The 25,125-nt window shown below is 35.7% G+C and overlaps 4 protein-coding genes and 1 non-coding gene across 8 annotated transcripts; 2 read left to right on the top strand and 3 right to left on the bottom strand.

Annotated features, from left to right (window-relative positions):
• Positions 1 to 5,442: 5,442 nt before the first annotated feature.
• On the bottom strand, positions 5,443 to 9,894 carry LOC103868447. Of its 2 annotated transcripts, none has more exons than XM_009146539.3 (9): positions 8,161 to 8,402; positions 7,680 to 7,770; positions 7,466 to 7,548; positions 6,938 to 7,386; positions 6,698 to 6,861; positions 6,540 to 6,625; positions 6,322 to 6,452; positions 5,923 to 6,243; positions 5,443 to 5,831 (listed from the first exon to the last, which is right to left on the bottom strand). In XM_009146539.3, the coding sequence occupies exons 2-9, from the start codon at positions 7,725 to 7,727 to the stop codon at positions 5,578 to 5,580; spliced, it is 1,536 nt and encodes a 511-aa protein (XP_009144787.1). In that variant the 5' UTR covers positions 7,728 to 7,770; positions 8,161 to 8,402; the 3' UTR covers positions 5,443 to 5,577. The 2 variants fall into 2 exon arrangements, with proteins under 2 accessions (XP_009144787.1, XP_009144786.2); XM_009146538.3 differs by having other exon boundaries at positions 5,446 to 5,831; positions 7,663 to 7,770; positions 8,161 to 9,894.
• On the top strand, positions 9,894 to 12,440 carry LOC103868446 (sodium/calcium exchanger NCL). The gene is made up of 6 exons (XM_009146537.3): positions 9,894 to 10,293; positions 10,581 to 10,766; positions 10,860 to 11,041; positions 11,125 to 11,270; positions 11,343 to 11,937; positions 12,015 to 12,440. The coding sequence occupies exons 1-6, from the start codon at positions 9,894 to 9,896 to the stop codon at positions 12,261 to 12,263; spliced, it is 1,758 nt and encodes a 585-aa protein (XP_009144785.1). The 3' UTR covers positions 12,264 to 12,440.
• A 2,690-nt stretch (positions 12,441 to 15,130) lies between these two features.
• TRNAI-UAU lies at positions 15,131 to 15,204 on the top strand. Its single transcript has one exon. It is a non-coding gene; the product is annotated as a tRNA-Ile (tRNA).
• A 3,714-nt stretch (positions 15,205 to 18,918) lies between these two features.
• On the bottom strand, positions 18,919 to 20,883 carry LOC103868444 (malate dehydrogenase 1, mitochondrial). 2 transcript variants are annotated; one of them, XM_033290990.1, is made up of 7 exons: positions 20,548 to 20,883; positions 20,250 to 20,423; positions 19,978 to 20,146; positions 19,841 to 19,875; positions 19,609 to 19,730; positions 19,408 to 19,525; positions 18,919 to 19,319 (listed from the first exon to the last, which is right to left on the bottom strand). In XM_033290990.1, exons 1-7 carry the CDS (start codon positions 20,788 to 20,790, stop codon positions 19,182 to 19,184), a joined length of 999 nt encoding a protein of 332 aa, XP_033146881.1. In that variant the 5' UTR covers positions 20,791 to 20,883; the 3' UTR covers positions 18,919 to 19,181. The 2 variants fall into 2 exon arrangements, with proteins under 2 accessions (XP_033146881.1, XP_033146880.1); XM_033290989.1 differs by having other exon boundaries at positions 19,814 to 19,875; positions 20,548 to 20,882.
• Positions 20,884 to 21,597: 714 nt separating this feature from the next.
• On the bottom strand, positions 21,598 to 24,593 carry LOC103868443 (UBP1-associated protein 2C). Of its 2 annotated transcripts, none has more exons than XM_009146535.3 (2): positions 23,249 to 24,593; positions 21,598 to 21,963 (listed from the first exon to the last, which is right to left on the bottom strand). In XM_009146535.3, exon 1 carries the CDS (start codon positions 24,494 to 24,496, stop codon positions 23,252 to 23,254), a length of 1,245 nt encoding a protein of 414 aa, XP_009144783.1. In that variant the 5' UTR covers positions 24,497 to 24,593; the 3' UTR covers positions 21,598 to 21,963; positions 23,249 to 23,251. The 2 variants fall into 2 exon arrangements, with proteins under 2 accessions (XP_009144783.1, XP_009144782.1); XM_009146534.3 differs by having other exon boundaries at positions 21,614 to 22,733.
• Positions 24,594 to 25,125: the final 532 nt, after the last annotated feature.

Below are 25,125 nucleotides of genomic sequence, written 5' to 3'. Positions count from 1 at the left end.
AAAATCTCACATTCAAATTTTGTGATCCATGGTTTAATTATATATGTAATAGTTAATGAATTTTAATTATTCAATATATTTATTATTTCAGAATATGTAATAACATATAATATATAAAATTATTATATATATAATGTTTATTCCGCGCAAGGCGCGGGTCTTAACCTAGCATCTTCTTGTTTGGCGAATCATACATGTCCAATAAATTGATCTATGTCTTTCCACGATGCAGCGAATTTACGATTTACACCATTGTTTAGTTTGGGCTTATGCTTGGATCTTTAATACTGTCTTGACCTTATTGAAATTCTTATTCACTTGTGATTTCGTTTGGGCCTCTTCTTATAAGATAGTCTCCGCCTCGTCATGGTTTAAAATATCCCTCAGAACTCTATTAATACCGTTATATAATTTATCGTTTTGATATTTCCAAACATATCATAATATCCATGGGAATGCAATGACTGAACTAACATTTTGTATCTTTCAAAACAAGTAACCCATATTGGAGTATAAAGATGATGTTGCAAAGATACTCGGATTATATCGTATTTGCAAAAGAGCCTAAGCAAATCATGTATATATTTTGTGACTTGACATTCAGATTTGACTGTATTTTTCTGATTATATAAAATGACATCTCAACAAATCAAGTCTTGATGTACAACTAATTGACATACTCAGTATGATTGTTGCGTCGTCATCTTCTACCAATGAATGAATAAATTTGTTATTCCATACCTTCAAAAGTATATCAATTAATTGATCTACCATTAGGGAAGGTTACAAGTTAATATTGCTGACTGATTTATAATTTGCTGATTTCATAGATCATTCTAAACTAAAATTGACTCACTTGTTTCACCCTTTTTCAGTCTTTGCTTACTAAAGATCTAGTTGAAATAATACTTCTCCACCCGTAGGAAGGAGAGTATGGTTTAATAAGATCCATAAGGTTTGTTTTCCGATAATATATTTCTTTGAAGACTTTGGCAAGAAGTGAGTTTGGTCTGTCCAAAAACTGTCATAGTTGTTTTGCTAATAAAGTTTATTTAATCTATCTAAATTTCAAAAATCTATTAATCCATTATTTTTATACCTACATAGTTTATCGCATGACATCATGTGCATTCCTCTATCAGGGTTCCTCTGGAGCTCCATCTTGTAAGATTACACTTATTAACTTTTTGGTTGTCAATTTTGACAGCTCGAAACATGACATTAAATGATTAAATATAGCTATTGTCACTGACTTAATTAGGACTTTTTTCCTCCTTAAGCAAGAAACTTTTCCATCCACCATTGACCTGGTTGACATGGTTGTGAACTCTATCCTTCAGAAACCCAAATATTTGTGTGTGTTTGAACTTCCCAAGCTTTATGGAATTCTTAAATAACTCATCCCACCTATTGTTGAAATACCAAGTATCTCTTTCATCTCGCTCTTAACTGAATCTTCAATCTTATAGCCGAATTGTAATGATGATTTAGAAAAATTTATAAGTTTTCTCAAAATCTCTCCATATTTATTATTATGCTTAGAATAACCTTGCATTCTTTACTTGTCTCCTTGTAGAGGAAAAGACAATTATCTGTAAAGAGAGTATGTGAAATTGGAAGACTTGATGTTGCTATCTTAAAACCAATGATTGTTTTTTTTTATTTTCCTGTTTTTTAATATTTGAAATCAATAATGGATCCCCTTACCTCAGTCCTCTTGGTGGTTTCACAAGTCCCCTAAGACAGCCATTTATTAATATCGTATATTGATTCGATGTAATAAATTACATCATCCACGTGATCCATGTTGCCATATAAAACCAATTTATTATTATTATTATTCTCAAGATATAAATATCTTATAACAGTCATGATTTAAACATTAGGCATGATCATTTACAACTAAACCTAAAATTTGAATCCGACTAAAAAAATAGTAAAATTTAATTGATTTCAGAAAGATATCAAATAGAGCAAGGTTAAGCATTTCAAATATTGGATTAATTTGAAAGAAAGATTTAAATTAGTATGTCAAAAGTTCAAAGTTAACTAATAATATTAATTCTTTTACTCTTCTATAAAATAGATACATTAAAATATTTTTGAAGAATATGGTAGTTTTTATAAAAAATATTTTGCTAATTCAAATTCTTTTGCGCAGTTTAATTTTTTTATTAGCTTTTCAAGTACTTCATATATTTGAATACTTTTATTTTCTTTTAAAAACAATTAAATTAAAACTGATCCAAATTTAATCAAAAAGAACCAAAACAAGCAACTTAATAATTAAAGTTATCTGAATAGGAAAAAACTATATAGTTATATGCTGCAAGTATGCAGTGGGCAATATTCATAACGTATCTTGGATGGTAGCGAGAAAGAATGGTTCTTCTACATGGAGGAGTGTGGCATTGGGGATAAGGGAGGTGGTTTCTAAAGGCCACAGTTGGGTCATGGGGAATGGAAGAGAAATAAAGTTTTGGACTGATCGATGGCTATCAAACCAACCACTTACAGCAGTTACGGTTGCAGAGTTACTAGAAGGTTACGAGGATATAACAGCTAGAGACATGTGGGTAGTAGGTGGAAGCTGGGACCTAACTCAGATCGCTCCATTTGTGACTGATGAGACAAGACTGGAGCTTGCAGCAGTAGTGGTTGATACTGTTATGGAAGGTGAGGATCGGTTAGCCTGGGGGCATACTAATAATGGGCAATTTACTGTAAAATCAGCTCATGATTTGATCACGCATGATGACACTCCAAGACCGTATATGGGAGAGTTCTTTAGAGGGATGTGGCATGTTGTGGCTCTTGAAAGAGTGAGAATATTTCTTTGGTTAGTTGGACAACAAGCAATAATGACAAATGCAGAGCGGTATAGACGGCACCTTAGTGGGACTGATGTATGTCAGGTCTGCAAAGGAGAAATTGAGACGATCTTACACGTTCTAAGAGATTGTCCAGCGATGAGTGGAATATGGGAGCGTCTTGTCCCAGCAGTGAAGAGGTACTCATTTTTCTCAAAGCCTTTACTTGAATGGCTTTATGAGAATCTGAGAGAGAATGGAGTAGGGAGAGGAGTTCCGTGGTCTACGAGCTTTGCGTTAGCTATATGGTGGGGATGGAAGTGGAGATGTTGTAATGTATTTGGTGAGAATCGACTCTGGAGGGACAGAGTAGGTTTCTTACGGAACTTAAGTAAGGAAGTGATGGTAGCAAATGATATCGAGAGAGGGCGTGGTAACATGAGAAACAGGACCGAAATACTGGTGAGATGGACTACCCCTCTGGAGGGGTGGATGAAGATGAACACAGATGGGGCTTCATATGGAACCCGGGGCCAGCTGCTGCGGGAGGAGTAATGCAGAATGAGGAAGGTGAGTGGTGTGGTGGCTTTGCTGTAAACATAGGATGATGTGGAGCTCCGTTGGCGGAACTATGGGGAGTATATTATGGTCTTGTGGTTGCTTGGGAGAAAAGGATTAGGAGACTGGAGGTAGAAGTGGATTCGAAGGTGGTGGTGGAGTTTCTTACGACAGGGATTGGGGATACGCATCCGCTGTCTTTCCTGGTACGGCTGTGCCATGGCTTTATATCGAGGGACTGGTTAGTCTGTATTGTTCATGTGTATAGGAAAGCAAACCGCTTAGCTGATGGGTTAGCTAACCTTGCATTTTCTTTTCCGTTTGGTTTTCATAGATTAGATAATGCACCTATTGAGGTTGCTGATGTATTGCAAGAGGATGTTGTTGGACCTCCCCGGCCACGACTAACTCATGTGTAGACTGAAGTTTAAGTTTGAATAAATATTGGGAGCTTGCTCCCAGTTTCCTACCAAAAAAAAAAAAAAAAAGGTGGTCTTGGTTTTTGGATGATACATGATTTTAATCTTATGTTGTTAGGAAAGCACTTGTGGAAGTTAGTTCAGTTCCCATATTCTCTTCTTGCTAAAGTGTGCGGTAAGTAGGTAAGTATTTCAGATTTATTTCGCCTGTGTGAGTATATCATTCAGAGAATCCATCCTATATATGGATAAGTAAAACCATTGGTGGCATTGAGAAGCAGCCAAAAAGAGCATTCAGGTTTTGAAGTTAGAGTTTGGGAGAATCCATGGATACCATATGTTTGTAGTTCACCCGAAGATGACAGTGGGTGACTTTATTCATGGTGATAATAGACGTTGGAATGAGGAGTTGTTGGAGACCCTAGAGGTATCAAAGGATATTTTTTTTTATTCAGAGTTTTTTCATAAGTCAACAAGACAGTGAGATTCTTATTGTTGGAGCTATATGAAGAATGGACAATACACTGTTACGTATGAATATTAGGTAGCAAAGAATGTTCTGAACAATTAAGCATACATTATGTATTCAGAAAACAGTAACTTTCAGCTACAAGCCTTTTCGTCGAAGATAAATGTTCTTCTTAAAATGCATCATCATATATGGCAAATGGTGACAAATCATTTAATGGCTACACAGAATCTAGCATGTCATCATATGTGATGTGATAATCATAGACCCTAAATGTGGGGCATTTGATGAATTTGTGAATCATGTTTCTTTTGGATGTCCCCCAGTTTTACAAAATGGGCATCATCAACAACTCTTTCTAGCCATTCTATTTTCATGATATCAAGTGTTTACACCAATCTCAATTACCTTTTAGCAGAAGAGTGACATTGGAGACGTGGAGCTGGACAGAGATCCTTATTTTTTGATAATTTGGTATTATTTAGAAAGTTTAAAATTATAAGTTATTTAGAGGAATTGACAAGAATCCTTTGAAAACTATTAAACATGCGGAGAGTGAATGTCAAACTTGCAAATGAAACGCCTGTGGAGGAAGGAGAGCCACCACCGACTCCATCGTTTACACAAACTATATGCTTGGAAAACATTTGTTTGGTTTACTGAGCATGGAATACATGACTTACATTTTAATGTGGTTGGAACAAGAAAGATTCACAGGAAATACATAACTTTAGCCATTAAGAACCAACCAAGAGAGAGTGTTATCTCTACATATGAAATTGCAAGGACTTATTTGGAAGATAGAAAGCATGTTAAATATTCGTCAGACTTTAAAAACTTGATTTCGCTGATTGAAAAACCAACAGCATGGATAGATATCTCTACAAAGCTAAGAGTTAACAATTCTAAAGATAAAAATTCCAAAACTTCAAGATTGACTATTTTCTACAGCTTAAAATATTTCAACAAATTCATCAGCTAAGAGTGCAAGAACTTTTCTTAAGATTATGTAGTTTACCGGTTTTTTAATTCCTATCTGACATATCAAAGCACATCTAGTTTGAATAACATCTGACATGAATAATAAAACAGTCATCTGATATTAAAAAATTTAGAAAAATATAAACATAGTATCGAAATCTTTTGAAACTATATATAATCCGAATAGCCAGAGACCTATCAAACATTGTGAAGAAAAGAAAATTCAAATTTAAAATCTGTGTAAACATTTTAGTAGGTCCGTATTCTTACATCAAAGTGAATCTTACAACAAAAAAAATACAGTAAATATTTAGTAAACCAAGAATGTACCGTGTGTAAACTATTGTAAGTTGTATATCCTGTTCCAATTCTGTCTGTGTCTTCGCACAAAGTTGAATAATTCTAAACTGTTTCTACCATTCTCCAACATACCTATGTTGTTACTATTATTCTCAAGCACACACATGTTTTGTATGTTGTTTCTACAGCTCTCCAGCAGACCATAAACTGTTGTAACATAACCAAACTCTGGTCCGTAGAGACGACTTGCACATGCCGCTTTGAAACTCATCAATCTCAACATCTCCAAATCTCCTATCAACATCAGAATTTACTTACAATTAGATAATTGAAAAAGAAAACACGAAGACTGAATCTGGAAACAGGGTTGCATATAAAGATGTACCATTTATCTGTTCTGCCTCGAGCTTTTTCATTTCTGTCTCGAGTATCTCCGGGGAGAAATGGCGATTTAGCCACCACTTAGCTCTACGCGTCCATGAAGTACCGGTGAACATTCTAGGTGTCCGGTTGTATCGAACAGAGTATGTTTGTTGACACCCTTCTTCTCCATCTCTGTTGAGGCATACAGACATTCGATCTTCATCAACATTCTCAAAGAAGAGAATCAACATCTCTGCAAACTCTTTCCAAATTTGGGGCTCAGGGAAAGAAGCTTCTACATGCAATGCTATCATTTCTATTAGCGACTCTCTACTATACCCGTCTGCAAGTTTGAAAAACAAACGATATTAGAGACAGAATAAAAAAAAATGTTTGATGGCTTGATGCTAAGTTTAAGTACCTTCTTTTGACATTTCAATAAGCTTCTTTAAGGTGGTTACACAACTAGGATCAATCTTTAAGACATCTTCGTAGCATTTTGCGAGCTCGTCGCTGTTATTATGAAACTTCTCCTTCATAGCAGCTCTAATCCTACAATTAAGCAAAACAAAGCTTGAATGTCTCAAGCAAAGATACTAAACTAATAGGGACTGAGAGAGAAAGAGATCATTTTTTTACCTGAAAGGTTTGATGTCATGTACTTTGTTACACATCTCCTCAACCAATTTCATAGCTTCATCTACACGGCCTCCAATTAAGAGAAGCTACAAGGAAAATCAAAAAGAAAACATATTAAAGGAAGGAACATTATGAGATTATGAGTCAGCAATTTTTACCTGTACAAGAGGATGTAATGCAGCCAAAGATACATAACGAGGGGACTGCATAGTAAGCCGCAGATATGACACAGCGTCCTTATAAAAAGAATCACTGACTATCTTTCCATGGCAATCAGGATCTTCTGGTGGTTTCAAAGGAAGCAACCATGGATCCATCTCCCCTAACAAAACAACAAGAAGCCATGAAATCAACAGAACTGGTTGTGGGTTTATGCAGCTAAAGAAAATTCTACTAACCAAGAATTTGAACAAGAGCGGGATCAAATGAAACTCCATCTCTCAAAGGCTCTTCGTTTTCTTCAGACGAGGCATAGATTCGTGGTGGTTCAGTAAAATGCTGACAACTCTCCTCCACTTTAACATTCTCCAGTTTTACCTTCACCTCCACCACTGACCCTGAGTCACGCGTCGAGGCATCAGAATTTACTTCGCAATTCCCGACAGAAGCCTCTGACACGTTTCTAACAGAACCCGAAGACTCCACAGAGTAAACAGACTCGTTCCTGGGTGAACACTCGGCCATAACACCAGATCCTGACTGAGACATGTTAGATATGCTGTCACTGCAGTCTGCGTCTTTAGGCTCCAGCTCCTCCGAGTATTTACGACACCACAGTCTGTAGCATGTGATTCCTATATATAGATTGGTCCGTGGAAGGTTTCCCAAATCACGGCTGCGCATCATGCTGCCAAAACAAGAAGAAGATCAGCCATCAAAACTAATTCAATCAAAAGCTAGTTCAATAAGATATCGTTAAACTATACCCTATTGCGGCATACTCGGCCTCCTTCTCCATGCCATGCTCGAGTAAATGACAAATTTGTTCGAACCAAACCAAGAGCCTCTCCTGTTCGAACAACCAGTTAAACTCAAAGTCAGCCTTGGAACAATACTCAGTCAAAAGATAACAAACAAGTGCTTCTCATGCACAATCAAGCTAAATAAATCTAAAAAGAGGGACCTCTTTATGCTGTTTACCAATCTTCCCGATCCAAGTATCATATATTCTTTCAATCTCCTCAACATTGTTCTTGTCAGGTTGCAAGTGACTCACAATCTGTATTTGAGCCTGCAAGAAACAAAAAAAAAACAACACAAACCAGACCAAAAGGAACATGTAAGAAACAGACAGAGAAACAACAAACCAAATCATAAGTTCCATCAAAAAACAAATCCGTAAACAGGAACATGTAATGAACAGACAGCAACAACAACAAACAAAGCAAAGTACTAGTTTCATCATTTTTGGAGCGACAACAAAAGAAACAGGACATGTAAGAAACAAAGAGCAACAACACCAAACAAGCAAAGCACTAGTTGTATCATTTTTAGAGAAAAAAACAGAAAACAAAAACACAGAGAAAGGAACATGTAAGAAACAGACAGCAACAAGGAACAAAGCAAAGAACTAGTTTCATCATTTTTGGAGATTAAAAAAAGAAAAAGAAAAAGAGAGAACCTCGTATTTGAGGCGGTTCATGGAAGGAGAACCATCTCTCATAGTCCCTTGCATCAAGACGCTAAGTACACCGCTAGCTTCTCTCCACTTTCTCTGGCGAAGCAGCTCACTAAGGATCTTCGGCAACCGTTTGAGGTAGTTGCATCGGGTACTACTTCGCTCAAGCAGACTCAGAAGGTAAGATGGTTTCGCCACGCAGAGGACGGTTCTCTTGAACTTTCTATCTATGGCCTCGGCGGAGCTAACCACGCGGCGACGGTGCTTATTGTCTTTGATTGTGATGTCGTCATCAAGCTTCTCGGTCTTCACTTCGCTTTTCACCATTGCCTTATCTTCGATTCAGTTCAACAGTAAAAGGGAAATTAGGGTTTCTCTCCGCCGAATCGAGAATCAAGCGACGGGATGGTTCTGGCGATACGAAACTCTCCGGCGAGAAGCGATTCCCGCGGCAAGTGTGTATATATATATATAGAATCTGCAGATGATAAACCCTAGGCTTAAATAAGATACTCAATTGGGCCATTTAAATGGGTTTCTTAGCGAGGCCCAAGTATCTTTAGCCCAACTAAATCATAAGCATTTTAACCGAAATAATGTGAGCCTAACCTTTTAACCGACAAACCCTGAAACCGAAATTGTGAAGAACTAACCCAAATTTTATTTGGTTTCGATTCGGTTTATCTCCTTTTAAAATCCTGAACCGAACCAAATCGGTCTCTTCATTTTGTCTCATTTCTAAGAACCTAAACCGAACCAAATGAATTTCAGTCTGAAACCTGAACTGAACATACACATTTTTTTTACATCACCTCATAAACACATTTACCTTTTTAAGTACGATTTTGGTCAGCGTTTTTTTTTAGTATGGTATCGGCAAGTGTTGACTTATGTATTAGGCGCTTGTGATGGCCTGATTGGGCTTAATATACACGTGTCGCCGGTAACTAAATCCGGTAATAACGACTAACGACCGGTTCTGAGCTAAAAAGCACAGTTCCCGAATTGCCCTTCTTACCTACTTTTTTCTTATACCAGCCCATAACCTACATTAAGTTGTTGGATTAACGTTTAAACCAATTTTATTCTTTAACTTTCTTATTAATATATTCTAAAATTAGAACAGGCATATTCTATGATTCATGATTTTTAAATTCATGTAGATACTTTAATATTCATGAAAAATACGACCAAATTGATGGCAACCATATATATGTTTATCATATTTCGAGGTCATATAGTATATTATTAGCTTAACCTTTTATAGAATATTACAATATCGAAATAGTGGGAAAAAGAACAAATGCTGAATAATTCAATGTTGAATTTGAGGAAGGCCATTAAGGTAGGGGAAGTAGTAGTAGTAGTACACCGAGACTTTTATTTTGTCAATAAATTCTTTCTTATCTCTTTCTTGTTGAGGTGGATAAGTATTATAACAATTTTTATTAAATAAATTACAGCAACTAGAATGTTTGTTCTTTTTTTAATTAAAATATATGTACACAGAAGAAGTAAACCAATACGGTAAATAAAGCGAAAATGAAAGGTTGAAATGGTAAAATGACTCTGCTCTCTTCATCTTCCTTCCTTACTGCCCCCACACGATTTATACACACATAAGACACAACCATATCTTCTGTAATAAAAGCTCCGATTATATATATATATACACACATTACACACTCATCCTCACATGAACGTCATCCTTTGATCTTCTTTTCAAACACATCATCATGAGACTCAGATCTCTCTTCTCTCTCCTCTTCCTCGTCCTCTTCACCTCATCGGCTTACGCTCGGTACGTCGCTGTTCATCCATCTTCGGCCGATCTCATCTCCGATGGAATATCCGGTGGAAGTCTCGACTCCGGATCGGTTATCAAAACCGTGGTCTCTGCTCCCCCGGCCGAGGAGAAAGAGGAGGCTTGTGAACAGACGTATGGATTCATGCCGTGCACTAAGACGGCGCTTGGGAACGTGTTCTTGATTCTGGTCTATGGGTTTCTCATGTTCACGGCAGCGACGTATCTCTCCGCCGGAAGTGAGCTTTTGCTCGAGATCTTGGGACCTGGAATCGTCGGTGGTTTGTTTCTTCCCATGCTCGGAGCTCTTCCGGACGCTATGCTTATTATGGGTAAGGTTGAAAGGTTTATTCTTTATTGGTACTGTTTGAGGTTTGAGAGATAAAAAAAAGTGAATCTTTGTTAGGTTCTGTGAATCATATAGTTAGTTATGATGATGATGATGATGATACGTTGATGGTAACTGATGATCTCATGTCTTCTGTTTTTTAGCCAATTTTTTTTTTTTGTGTGTCAATGGAATCTTTGTTTTTTTTTGTGAAGTTTCTTTTTTTTTTCATGATGGGGTCTCTCTTGAATTGTATTTTTTTTCTTATGTGTTGGGGGTATTATTTTGCAGTGTCTGGACTATCTGGAGATGCAGCAACTGCACAAAGCCAAGTCTCAGTGGGAATGGGTTTGCTAGCTGGCTCCACCGTTATGCTTCTCACTGTAATCTGGGGAACTTGCACTGTTGTTGGCAAGTGTGACCTTCGTGATAACATTGCTCTTAACAACCAAGACACCAAAGGCTTCCATCTTAAAGGTAATAACAAGAAAGCAACCTCTATGTCTCTTGTGACATACAAAAAGGTGAAATGCTAATAACTGTTGTTTTTTTTGTTTTCTGTGTGTATAGATTCTGGTGTAACTGTTGATGTCTGGACCAGCTATGCCGCAAGAATAATGGCTATATCTGTTATTCCGTTCGTTATTGTCCAGCTTCCACAAGTGTTGAACTCCACATCTGGAAGACACTTGGCCGTGTTGGTTGCTCTAATCCTCTCTGTTCTAATGTTGATCTCCTACTGTGTATATCAGGTACATAGCCAGCCACTAGACTGGTGTCTCTTTGTTTTTTGCTTTCTCCATCTTGCTTATGAGATTGTTCTTCTATGTAATAGGTGTTCCAACCATGGATCCAAAGGAGAAGGCTTGCTTTTGCGAAGCACAAGCATGTTATATCAGGAATCCTAAGGCATTTGAAACAACATGCTTTGGGAAGACTTCTTGATGATGAAGGCCAGCCTGATGAACATGTCATTCGAAAGTAAGTCAAATTTTATTTCACCACTTTGCTCGGTTTCACCATGTGCTTTAAAGTTTTTAATCTGTTTATTAGGTTGTTTGATACAATTGATGCAAACAAGGACGGACGCTTATCAGCCACTGAACTCAAGGCGCTTATCATTGGTATCAGCTTTGAGGACATAGATTTTGACAAGGATGATGCTGTGGGAAGAGTTCTCCAAGATTTCGACAAGACTCTTGATGAGGAAGTTGATCAAGAAGAGTTTGTCCGTGGGATCAAGCATTGGCTTATTCAAGCAATGGGAGCTTCTGGTCATTCTGGTCCTGACGCTGGTCCTAGAACAATGAAGTTCCTTGACCATTTCCATGTGCAAACAAAGAGAGAGCATGCTTTGTTGGGAGACAATGAAAATGGTGAGAATGATGAGGAGTCTGGTGAGGTTGCAGACCCGAAATGGATCACCATCAAAGCAGCTTTACTGCTACTATTGGGAGCAGCCATTGCAGCTGCATTTGCTGATCCTTTGGTGGACACAGTTAACAACTTCTCAGCAGCCACAGGGATCCCATCTTTCTTCATTTCCTTCATCGCCCTGCCTCTAGCCACCAACTCGAGTGAAGCCGTCTCTGCCATCATCTTCGCCTCTCGCAAAAAGATCAGAACCGCCTCCTTAACTTTCTCCGAGGTCTGTTTATTTTCCATGAAGGAATCATCTTTCTTGTCTCATTATACTCATTAATAAAACCATTTTTCTCTGTGTAGCTATGTGGTGGAGTGACAATGAACAACATTCTGTGTCTCTCGGTGTTCCTAGCAATCGTCTACGTTCGAGGACTGACATGGAACTTTTCATCAGAGGTGTTGGTGATTCTCATTGTTTGTCTGGTGATGGGATGTTTCGCTAGCTTCCGCACAACGTATCCTCTTTGGACATGTTTCATAGCATACTTGCTTTACCCATTCTCTTTGGGTCTGGTCTACATTCTTGACTACTGGTTTGGCTGGTCATAGAGAGATTCCCTCTCCTTCAAAGATTTGTTCTATTGAGTGTTTCTTTTTTTTTTTTTCTCTTCTTGTTTATGTTATGGATCAGAGAGTGTAAAAAACTCAAGTTACATTTCTGAGATTTATGTGTTTGCAACACTGTTATTAAAGCTAATCTTATGATCTTTTCTTGTTTCTTGAGTATGTATTCTTCTCCTTTCCCTTTTTACTGTTCTTTTAAGTTATATTACTCATGGATGTTAATCCCTTATATATTAATTGAGGAACATTTGAAAAGATGTAACCTTAATTTTATATTAATTAAAAGAGACCCTAATGTATAGGTGGCACTCAATTAGGTAGTCAATTACATTCAATTGAAAAATAAGTAGGCTCACATTCGATTTTTATATGTTGTTAGATATATAAGTTGGTCAAACTATATGATATAATGATATGATATGATATTTTCTTTCCTTAAATAAAACCTACGGAATTACCATAAATGACTAATATATATATGACAATTAATGATTTTAATAATAAAGATTTGATAACAATGTATATCTCCTCCATCATTTTTTTGTTTAATTTTATATTATTAAAATAAATTAAACAATCAAATTAGCTATAAAAATAAAATTTAGATTTTTCGTATATGTTATATTTTGAATTTTTAAAAACGACAATAAATGACTAAAACCATTAAAATTATTATGTTAAAAATTAATGATCAATGGTTTAACATTTTTATTATAAGAAGATACACATGATTTTAAAACCATATGAGTAAAAAATATCATTTAATAATAATATATATATATATATATATATTAAACACTATATACCATAAGATTACATAAATATTTTAATATTAAAACTTTCAATGAATTTTCAAGAACATTTATAAATTATAAACTTATTAAAGATTTCAGATTGAAAATTTTGTTATCGATGATTTAAATATTTTGTTATAAAACGATATGAACGATCATAGAACCGTATGATTATAAATTCTTATTTAATAAATAACTATACAAAAAACCGGGGCTTCTAGCTCTAGTGGTAAAGGACTTACAGCTGTGAGTACCGCCACCTGGGTTCGAATCCCGGCCACTGGAGAATTAACATTTCGGCATCGCCAGGGACAGAGGACCGACACGTGGCAACACGTGACTAGTCTGTATCACTTTTGTGGGGCCAGGATACCTCTGTATAATTCAAAAAAAAAAATAACTATACAAAATATACTATTCCTAGAAAAATAGGTTGGTCCATCTTAACTTATATTACACTTTTTATTAAACTAACTATAGAATTGATAAATAACGTACCAAAAAATATTTTGCACTTTCCTTGAATAAAAACTACGAAATTACCTAATATGATTAACGTATATGTGAAAATTAATTATAATGAATAATAAATATTTGATAACAATTTTTGTATCTTAGTTCTTTTTTTTAATTTTATATTATTAAAATATATTTAAGAATCACATTAAATCTATAATAAAAACATTTATAATTTTTCTTATATGTTATATTTTGAATTTTTCAAAACATCTATAAATTATTAGAAATTTGAAGATCCTCACTCTGAAAATTTTGTTATCAATAGATTATTTTTTTTGTCATAATAAGTTACAAATGATCATAAAATTGTATTAATATGAACTTTTATTTAATATTATAAGAAGATACACATTATTTTAAAACCATATGAGTAAAAAATATCATTTAATAATAAAACATATATATATATAGATTATACTATATACCATAAGATTACATAAATATTTTAATATTAAAACTTTCAATGAATTTTCAAAAACATTTATAAATTATAAACTTATTAAAGATTTCACATTGAAAATTTTGTTATCGATGATTTAAATATTTAGTTATAAAATGATATGAATGATCATAGAATTGTATGATTATAAATTCTCATTTAATAAATGACTATATAAATATACTATTCTTAGAAAAATAGGTTGGTCCATCTTGACTTACATTATATTTTTTATTAAACTAACTATCGAATTGATAAATAATCTACCAAAATGTTTTTTGCACTTTCCTTAATTAGAAGCTACGAAATTACCTAATATGATTAACGTATATATGAAAATTAATTATTATGAATAATAAATATTTGATAACAATTTTGGTATCTTAGTTCTTTTTTTTTAATTTTATATTATTGAAAGATATTAAAAATCACATTAAATATATAATAAAAACATTTATATTTTTTCTTATATGTTATATTTTGGTATCTTAGTTCTTTTTTTTTAATTTTATATTATAAAAATTTGAATATTCCCACTCTGAAAATTTTGAGATCAATAGATTATTTTTTTTTAATAATAAGTTACAAATGATCATAAAATATAACGCATATGAATTTTTATTTAATAAATATTCAAACTAAATAATATATATATATATAAACACTAATGATTTAAAGCAACAAGATTGACTGATCAATTTAGTCGTCCAGTTGAAATCTTTCAAAAGTATGTGAAATATTAAAGTCAAAGTAAATATGGATTTAGAATGGTAATTATATTTTACTAACCAAATACCGAAAAAAACCGAACCGAAACCAACCCGATATCCGGATTGAACACCCGTAATCCAATGAAGCCAAACTATTGTTTCATTCTCCAAAATATAATAAAAATAATAACTTAGTCCCGTGCAAGGCGCGGGTCTTATCCTAGTATTCTACTATTGCTTCAACACTACTGCCCAAAAAAAGAGTTTAAACCACATGTAATCTCATTCAGGGGCAGACGTTTATTGAAACAACTGATGATTGGTTCTTGCTGTTAATATCATTTGGATTCTGTTTCATTTTATATTAAATCATAATATTATAATCAACAAGCTCCCGTAGCTCAGTTGGTTAGAGCGTTGGTCTTATGAGCCGAAGGTCGCGGGTTCGAGCCCCGCCGGGAGCAAATTCAATTTCCTTATAAACTTCTCAACTTTTTCCCATTTTGGATTCATGTCTTATTCAACATTAGCATATTAGGTTCAGGCTTCCTATCGTTTTTATTTATTTACTACTGCTGCAATTTGAGTTTCTTATGTCCACTACTTTCATCTCATATTTATCATATCACATGTTAGTGAAGTGTTGAGCTTCTCCATGACATTTACATATTAACAACAATATTTTCAAAGTATCAATAGCGAAAAATTTAACACGTTTTCACCAAAATAACATTAATCATGCTAGTTTAACTATGTGTTAACAATGCACTGTTGATCTGGAAAGAAAGAGAGTTGCTATTCCTTTCCAATTTTTTTCATTTCGACCAACATTGGTGTCTTCATGTACTAGTAATCTCATGTCCCTTTCTATTTTTACTTATTAAAGACTATTATATCACACACTCAAGTTTGGTGGATCTCTTACACTCTTCTTAAAGTAAGTGTTTAAAAAAGAAAACATATTATTCTACACTAGACATCAATATCCTTGTTCACTTTTTCATTACATGTTTACTTTAAATAGCCACTAGTAAAAGAACTTTTAAGAAATTGTTTTTTTTTTTCAAATTTGTAACTGCTTAATGAAATAAGAAATGAGCAAAGGGAATGTTTTACCTTAAGCTCATGTTGAGTAGGAGGAGACTTGTCTGGAGAAGGCATGAAGTCTACACCCATAAAGCCTAAACCACTGCGCTTAAAATCTATTGGTTTTGGTTGAATTGGTACGTGTATACCTTGCGCTGAAGCTCTCAGTCCTCTTCTTTTGTATTTCATGGAAATCATCATGTCATAAGCTTTTCTTGAGTAATGAGTACTGGGTGGAGGAGGATACGAGAGAGATGGTAATAAGGATTGAGATTGTGGTGAGTGAGTCTTGTCTTTTATCTCCATGGTGAATCGTGAATGTTCAGATTGGAGAAGGTGAAGATGAGTAATATGAGATTTTTTTTCTGAGATTAAATGGGTATTCAATTTAGAAGTTCAACTGAATTTGAAATAATTGAAGTGTACATGAAATTCTTATGTTATTCAGTTATATATGTATATCATCGATTCTTTTAAATTTTTGTGTTATTGGATTATGAATTTGAAATTATTATACTAAAATACTTTAAATATAGTGTTATCCAATTCACTAATTCTATTAAATATTTTTGTCATTCAATTTTTGGTGGATTTCATGATTATTCTATTTGAAAAAATTTAATGGAAAACTTATTATATTATGTAATGAACCAATTCTAAGATTTAAGTTAGGATTTGAAGATAATTCTTTATATCATTTATTTATTATATATGTACGTCAAAGTTATTGAGACAATGGACTTAGAAATGTAATGTTCATTATCAATTGAAAAAATATATTATCTTTTTGACAAAATGACAAACGTATATTGTTTGTTGTAATCCATATTACAATAGGGGAACAAACTTTTTTATATTCTGTTATAGTCTTATCTTTACATCTTTAAATAATGATATACATGTCGACAAAAAAAAATGATATACAAATAATTGGCTTTTTATTACTTTTTTGTTAGTAGATTTTTTATTCTACTTTTTAAAATGACTTTCTCTACCTATCTAGTACCAAAATGATTTTTGGTTTTATTATTTGTGTTATGGCTTTATTCTACATCTTTATTATGATTTTTTTATTCTACTTTTCAAATTTTGGGTTTTTGTCTTTGTGCTTTTTCATACAAAGATTCAAAAACTCATGAAATTTAACAGAATTGATTTCTATCAAATTTAATTGTATTCCTTTAAAATCTAAAACAAAAGAATTAGAGAAATGCATTAAAATCTCAAATCCTTTAAAATAATTCAAATCTATTATTTTCCCTATGCTCTGATATGGCGTAATAGGAATAGACAAAAGTCTATTTTATTGTAATAAAAATTTATCATAATTAAAGAAAGGAGCGAATGGTACAATTTCGTCAATTCAAATTAAAAGGTTAATAATATAGAGCTAGTCGGTGACTTAGGAGGTGGTGTTGAATTCAACAATTTAATTGACATCAGAGCATAGGGAAAATTTTACCATGTGTCATTCTATTTTAACGATCTAAAAATTCTCTTTCGGAAATTTGTTTATAGGACTTTCCTACTCATTTCAATGGAGGCCCAATTGTTTTTAGAATACAAGCCATTATCGAAGACATCGTATCTACTGAATAAAATAGCATTGTCTCTTCGGATCACAGTTCCTCCGATCAACGCATGTGTAACAGCTTCAGTTTTCGTCGATGTTCTACATTAATCCAAGCATTTATGTTGTTTCCACCACTTCTCCTACTCTCTCCAAAGGTAACCGATTAAAGCTCTGACTATAAATGTTTGCTTCGAAGCTCTTACCAGGGAGGATCGAACAGTCCTTCTGAGTGTTCTTAGGTCAGTTTTACTAGGACGAAGCAGAGATTTTAGGTTTACTTTAGGCATTTCTTTTAGCTACTAAGATGATTCATTGGATTGGACTTTGCTTTGAGGATTATCTCTTCATCTTTACTTTGAATGTTATTTTCATTTTTGAAAGTTTTTGTAACCTTTAGTAGTGGTTCCTGCTTTTGCTGATTCAATGTCATTAAAATGATTTAGAGCAACGGACTTTGGTCTGAGGATTGTCTCTGTAACTCGAGATTGTTATTATGTATGTTTGTGCTGATTTTGTATCTTTTTGCTGAACAAGTTGTAGTATTTAGCCTGGCTACGCTCTGCTGTCCTTGAGAACTTGAGTCCCATTGTCATGAAGCGAGGTTCTCAGAGTACATATATTAGAAGACATGTTTTCTTACATCAGAGACTCCATTCTATTATTATTACACATAATAACACTTGTGTTGTTGTTTCAGATACATAGAGGGAAAGTGACAGTTATAATCGTGACAGTTATAATCGTGTCAATTAGATAATTAATCACCATTTAGCGGGACATGCCCCAGAGCGATTTTGATACAGTTCAGTTTTGAAGGGTTCGTATTAAGCTTTCTCATCCTATTCTAGCTGGATCTACTATGGATTCTTGTGTTATCCTTTAGTGGATTTGTTATTCCTTCCTCTCTGCTGTGATATCTTGTATTGTTTGAATGAGTTTTCTCTCTTGAATTAAGACGTCAAGTGTTAGTTGGGTATGTTTAATGCTTTAGTTAAGATAGCATCAAAGTATGTGTAGTGCTAAAGTTTAAGAGCTAGATCTCAGAATATCATTTCCATATGGGGAAAATCGCATTTTAAACCATGAAGGTGTAAAAAGATAGCACTTTAAATCTTGGTGCTCAAAAACTCACACTTCAAACCCTCAAACCAATTATATTAGCACATTAAACTTTGAAACTAACTTACTTCTTTGCCAACAAAGAAGTAAGTTAGTTTCAAAGTTTAATGTGCTAATATAATTGGTTTGAGGGTTTGAAGTGTGAGTTTTTGAGCACCAAGATTTAAAGTGCTATCTTTTTACACCTTCATGGTTTAAAATGCGATTTTCCCTTTCCATATGGACTGTTTTGTCTTAATTCCAGACCAGTGTGTGATTTCCACAGATGAATGTGAAAACTGATCTTGCTTCTTGATTTTGAATGAATCAATTGATCAATAAAAAGAAAGACATGATTGAACTAAGGAAACGTTGAACAAGTGATTTTTTTTTTACCAATTACTTTTGTATGAAACCATAATTCAAACAAATATAGTACTGCAAAACCAGAAAGAAAGTAACACATATGCAGCATTAAGAAGAATTAACCACACTTGTGATCTGTTTATGAAAAAAAAAGTATCATTGTTCCAAAAGGAAGAAATAATCGTAACATAAACTGACATGTTCATTGGTAATGAACCAAAGAGCCTAACACATATATTTATTGATGCAACCCAATAAAGGGAGGGAAGGCAATTATAACCGGAAAATTGGAGAATAAACCGAGTCGAATCGGTTTAATCATTGGTTGGCAAACTTAACTCCCTTCTCGATAGAAGACTTGAGTTCTGGCTTCAGTGCTTCCAACCCTTCCTTCTCAAAGTCTGAGAGTGGCCCCAAATCAAGAACCTCCTCCACACCGTTCTTCCCCAACCTCACCTGAATCACACAACCAAACCATCACATTCATCAACTCAGTCACGAGCACATTGTGTGTTTGATTGATGCTCTAAGTTTAGAGGATTACCTTTGAGGCAAAGAAAGGAAGCTCAGTGATTGTGGATTGCACGTATGAGCATTCTACAACATCGGGAACTCCGTTGAGTCCCTTCAAGCATGCATCAGCAAAGAGTGCTCCAGCATAGCTGTAACAACGATCACATTACACAAGTTGAGGATAAAAAAAGTGAGAACAATTATGAAAAGGCCAGTGTGGCATAACACTTACGCCATAGACAATGTAGCTGAACCTTTTCCTGCTTTAGCCTCCACAACTTCTGTACCTCCATCTTGAGTACGCTTGGTGAGGGCTGTGAGTACATCACCTGACAAGTTGGCTTGAGGAGTGGCCTACATTGTTTACAAACAGAGTGACTTGAAGAACAAGTAACAAATAAGACATTCAACCATATAGAGAGGAATTGAGAGGTAACCTGGGAGAAGAGTGGGAGAATAGTAACCCCAGCATGACCACCAATCACAGGAACGTTCACTTCTGCAGAGACAAGAAGCATTCAAAGACTCAGGCAGGCTTTGTAAAGAAAACATCCTTGAACCCATATGATTACAAAAGAGGGGGAAAAAAAAGAAGACAAACCTGCAACAGGGACATTAGCTTTTCCAGCATAGAAAGTCTTGGCCCTAACAACGTCAAGAGTGGTAACACCAAACAGCTTCTTTTCATCGTACATACCAGCCTTCTTGAAGATCTCTGCTGCAATTGGAACAGTAGAGTTCACTGGGTTGCTGATCATATTAACAAGTGCCTGTTTCAAAACAAAATAATAAATCCCACTGGTCAAGAAAACCACAAAAGGAGACATCTTTTACACCTAAAAATCAACAAACATTTATTGCAAAGAGGCTTACATGAGGGCAGTACTTGGCGATGGCAGAGCAAAGGTTCTTGACAATGCCAGCATTGATGTTGAAAAGATCATCACGGGTCATACCAGGCTTCCTGGGAACACCAGCAGGGATGATAACGAGGTCAGCTCCTTCAAGAGCTTTCGCCAAGTTATCATCTCCCATGTATCCAACTACCTATATAAACCATACAAATTAATCAAGAATTCATTTCAACGACTTTATTGAATCTCATAAGCTACGATGAATATCAGAGACTCCAAATCTAGTAATTGAGATGGTAGAATATATATATATATACCTCAGATCTGGTGTTGATGTGACCAACATCAGCGGCAACTCCAGGTGTGTTTGCGATATCGTAGAGTGAGAGGCTAGAGACGAGGGGGTTGAGTTTCATGAGGAGAGCCAGAGGCTGACCGATTCCACCGGCGGCTCCCAAGATGGCGACTTTACGCTCCGGGACCGATCCGGAAGACAAGTTACGGCGGATAAGCGACTGCTTCGCCGACGAGGAGGATCGGACAAGCATGGATCTGAACATTTTGAGATGAGAGAAAGAAGATCTAGAGGATATGTGGTGAAACTCTGGCGAGACACTCGATGATGATCACATATGTAATGTAATGACACTCTGCTTTTAATGCTTCCAGGTCTTTTGGGGTTTTTAGATGTTTTGAATTATTTTGGGTTAATTTTGCGTAAAATTTAAAACTGGGATACTTGTTTGTAATATTGAAGCTTTTTTAAGTTTAATTTAGTTTTAGAGGAATAAAAGCTGGATATTTTATTTTGAACTTTGTTGGAAACATGATTCTATCGGATTAATCAGAAGTAAAGATGCTATACACTATTCAAGTAATAATCTCTATTCAAGTTTCAGAGTGTACAATCTGTTTTATTTATTGAAAATAAAATCTTGTGTTAGCTGAGAGTTTTAGAAATTTGTATTAAAATGGCTGATTTGTATTATTCAAATATGAATTTTAAAAACTCATTTAAAATCCACTATTATTAAACTTAACATTCGGTAGAGTACTTTAAAATCCACTGTTAATTGAAAATACTTTTAAGTTGTGAAATTTCAAAGTTTTCAAATGATTTTAAAATGTTTAGGTGGAGATTAAAACATAAATCACCTAAATCTCTACAACTAATTGAAATCATGTAAAAGTTTATTAAAAATCAAATCACCTTTGAATACACACCCTCTAAATACCCCTAAATGATTTGGATTGTTTTGGAAAATCCTTTCAGTTGAAAGATTGATGAAATTTTATTGTTTTAATGATATTGGTAGAGCCTTTTACAAAAAAAAAAAACTATATTTCCAAAATTCCTAAAAACAATCAAGCATAATCAAAAAATTAAATCAACCCCAAACCAGGTGATTAAACACTAGCAAAGTACAAAGTGTAACAACACAATATTCAATTACATGTTACAACGAAATGATATCTCTTTGCCACAACTCGGTCGCACCAGAAAATCGCCAAATAAAAAGGAAAAAAACAACAAAAGCCGAGTAAATCAAGAAGACGTGGTCACAAGTTAGTGTGGACACATGATTCCTAACAATGACACAGACTAGTCTGTTTGGGGACATGAAGAGAGATCAGATCCAAGTATTTGTCTTCAGAGAATATTCCACCCAAACAAAGCCGTTAAAGGACAAGTTTCTGACATAAAACCTCAGACGACCATTGAAAGTAAATCTCTTCATTTGGTATACATATCACACAGAATCATAATATAGATTTGTTATAATCTGAAACAGATTTCTTGTCAAACAATAACAACATATAATAATAACAAGAAACATTCTTCAACAAGTTCTATCATGTCTGGTTTTGACATCAATAGACAAAAGAGCTTCTTCACAACTATTCATGGGAAAGAGGAAAGGCAAAATACAAACATATCAAGCTTCTAAAGCAAAAGACATGTTCAGCACTTTTTAACCTATGAATCAACCAGTGAGAAATGATTCACAGAGAAAACCATCTAGTGCCACTTTATTTATGTCAAGTAAACGATTCTGTAGGTAGATGTAAACCCCCAAAGAGATATCCTCAAAAAATCAGACAAGTAAAGGATTCTGTGGGTGGATGTGAACCCCCAAAGAGATATCCTCAAAGATCACAAACAAGTAGAGCGTTGTGTCTACATTCAGAAGATTGAAAAGGAACAATAACCAGGAAATAGAGTAGAGAAGAATACAGTAAATGTTATTGAAAACTCACTAATCTGACAAACAAAACAATTCATCTGCCAACTATGTCTATGAAAAGAGAGAAAAATACAGGCTAGTCTAATCATTCATAGAGTAACTAGGCATTCAGAGGCCAAGGCACATTCAGTTCAAGTGCAGAGAGAGACAGACAGATGTCAAAGCAGCAATACATTCATCAATCCAGAGATTTTTAAAGAAGCTGCAATCACGTAATCACCACTAAGCACAAAATGCATCTTCTCCCTGTCACAAACCTGAATCATTCATTCACAACTCAATATGGTCATTAGCATTAACAAACAAGTCACTTCAAACGGAAGATTAATACTTCAAGCAGAAAAGAAGACTTTACAATCAGCGTATAGAGCAAATATGAGAAACAACACTTTGTTGCAGAAAGAAGCAAATGATGATAATGATGGTTGCAGACAGAGTAACAGATTTATGATTGAAAATAATACTAACGCCTAAAATAATTATAGTTTTAGGTTTACCCAACAAACAATTAACCAAAAGATTACTAAGGCATTACATCAAGTAGAAAATATCACTGAAGCAAATAGCCCCAAGTGGACACATAGCAAACAAACCTAAGTACAGCAGCAGTAAAAAAAAATACAGTGAAGAATACGTAAAAATGCAAGACCATGATCATGCACAAAAAGCTCTACAACCAGCAAGATCAAGCCTCATGCACAAAAAGCTCAACAACTAGCAAGAAAGAGGTCAAGCATAAAGAATAACTCAATTTCAAGAAAAACCATCTCACCATTCAGTAATTTGGTGGACCGTTGGGGTACATTCCTCCAAGAGGAATTCTCGGCACTGTGGAGGAACCAACAGGCGGATGCTGTCCAGGATATGCTGAAGCTGACGAATGCCCATAATGCCCACTCTCTGGATAACCACCACCAGACATCGAACTCGGCGGCATTCTATACGGACCACTTCCACCACCAGGCCCACCATAACCCCCACCGGCACCACTCATTGATCCATAACCCCCAGATCCTGCACCAACGTATCCACCATAATGACCAGCATACGCACCTCCATAACCACCTCCTCCAGCAGGAGCAGCAGCACCACCCATAGAAGATGGTGTGGAATTCATATGATGCGGCGGTGGTCCTCCCGAGTAACCACCGTAAGGACCCATCCCACCAGGTCCACCGTGAGCACCAGCATAAGGCCCAGGAGGAGGCACCATCCCCATTCCATCACCTTGACCATGTCCTCCAGGCCCAGCACCACCGTCTTGCCCAGGCGGCTTTCCTTTCTTCCCATCTATAGCCAACTTACACTGCAGATGCTTCCCATCAACAACCTTTGTAGGATCAGCAAGCGCAGCCTGAGCACCTTCAGAAGTCTTATACACAAACAAAGCAAAACCCCGTGACTTCCCAGTAACTTTATCAAAACCCAAAGGCCCTTCTTCGATATCTCCATAAGCAAGAAACTGATTCAACAACCTATCCGCAGGCATTTCAAACGGCACATTCGCCACATATATCTTCCTCGTCGATATATCCGAAACATGTGCCGTCGTCCCTTGATTCCCCGCCGCCGCGAGCTGCGTGACCGTCACGCGCCCGTCGATCTTCTTGGACGGATCCTTCAAAGCGAGGAGAGCTCCGTCCACGTGCTTGAACGTCACGAACCCGTACCCTTTCGATTTCGCCGTAACCTTGTCGAGAATCACGATCGCTTCCTCGAGATCTCCGTACGTGGAGAAAAGCGATCGGAGGCCTTCCGTCGTGGTCTCCGCCGCGAGGCCGCGGATGAAGAGCTTCCTCTGAGAGATGTCGGAGTCGGCGGTTGATCTAACGAGCTCGAGAACGTCGGGGTGCCGAGCGACGGCCTCTTGTAAGATGTCGAGAAGCTGATCGTTGGAGAATCGGTCGATGATCTTCCGAGCGTCGTGTGGGGTTAATCGAGTCGAGATTGTGGTGACGTGTCCGTCGTTGAGGAGCCCGATGCCGTTCTCGTCGAGACGTCGCTTCTTCAACATATCCATGATCGAGGGGTTTGTGTGTAGAAGATGAGGAGAAGATACCTTTCGCCTAATATCCTTAACCCTAATCCAGACGACAAATAAGAGAGAAGGTTGTTTATTCTTATAAGCCTATATTGTGTTTTCAAGCGGCCTTTATAAGGCCCAGCCCATTAATGCTAAAGGTTTTAGACAAGCCTTTAGACCGGTTTAGGTTCGATCGATTAAGAATAGATTAGGATTTAGGACTTAGTTTACTCTGGTTAAGTCTGTAATTGAATTAATTGGACTGGATCTCTCTATTAGTTAATACATGTGCGTGTAATGAGTTAACCAACTTGATTTATAAGAGTCGACTAACTTTAGGATAACGTTGATATATATATTGCGCTGATTAGTTTTGTTAGATCAGTTTGTCGTAATCAACAAGAGAGAGCACGAGGTCAGGTCGTAACGACGGTGGCTCGGATTGTGAATTCATCTATAGAAGTTATTGCTTCCGATGAAATATAGTGGCTTTTCCAAGTTAACGGAGAGTGGTGCGGTGAACACCAAATTGAACATATCGTGTGCTTCCTTAGATTGTGTCGAGTTGATTCAAGAAAGAGTTTGAGAAGAAGATCTGAGTATTCAAAGGCTATTTGTAGAGGCTT

This window comes from Brassica rapa, chromosome A05 (assembly GCF_000309985.2).
Source record: "Brassica rapa cultivar Chiifu-401-42 chromosome A05, CAAS_Brap_v3.01, whole genome shotgun sequence".
Lineage (NCBI taxonomy): Eukaryota > Viridiplantae > Streptophyta > Magnoliopsida > Brassicales > Brassicaceae > Brassica > Brassica rapa.
This window is presented reverse-complemented; position numbering and strand designations above follow the sequence as displayed.

What these genes read in the sequence shown, in the direction of transcription:
- LOC103868447 (XM_009146538.3), bottom strand. Translation starts at nt 8,484, where the DNA reads ATGGTGAAAAGCGAAGTGAAGACCGAGAAGCTTGATGACGACATCACA. An exon ending in TGAACCGCCTCAAATACGAG is followed by an intron (nt 7,771 to 8,160) that starts GTTCTCTCTTTT and finishes TGTTTCTTGCAG; the next exon opens with GCTCAAATACAGATTGTGAG. An exon ending in TATTGAAATGTCAAAAGAAG is followed by an intron (nt 6,244 to 6,321) that starts GTACTTAAACTT and finishes TCAAACTTGCAG; the next exon opens with ACGGGTATAGTAGAGAGTCG.
- LOC103868446 (XM_009146537.3), top strand. Translation starts at nt 9,894, where the DNA reads ATGAGACTCAGATCTCTCTTCTCTCTCCTCTTCCTCGTCCTCTTCACC. An exon ending in GGACGCTATGCTTATTATGG is followed by an intron (nt 10,294 to 10,580) that starts GTAAGGTTGAAA and finishes ATTATTTTGCAG; the next exon opens with TGTCTGGACTATCTGGAGAT. An exon ending in CAAAGGCTTCCATCTTAAAG is followed by an intron (nt 10,767 to 10,859) that starts GTAATAACAAGA and finishes CTGTGTGTATAG; the next exon opens with ATTCTGGTGTAACTGTTGAT.
- LOC103868444 (XM_033290989.1), bottom strand. Translation starts at nt 20,790, where the DNA reads ATGTTCAGATCCATGCTTGTCCGATCCTCCTCGTCGGCGAAGCAGTCG. An exon ending in TCAGCTACATTGTCTATGGC is followed by an intron (nt 19,526 to 19,608) that starts GTAAGTGTTATG and finishes TCGTTGTTACAG; the next exon opens with CTATGCTGGAGCACTCTTTG. An exon ending in TTCCTTTCTTTGCCTCAAAG is followed by an intron (nt 19,320 to 19,407) that starts GTAATCCTCTAA and finishes TGTGTGATTCAG; the next exon opens with GTGAGGTTGGGGAAGAACGG.
- LOC103868443 (XM_009146535.3), bottom strand. Translation starts at nt 24,496, where the DNA reads ATGGATATGTTGAAGAAGCGACGTCTCGACGAGAACGGCATCGGGCTC.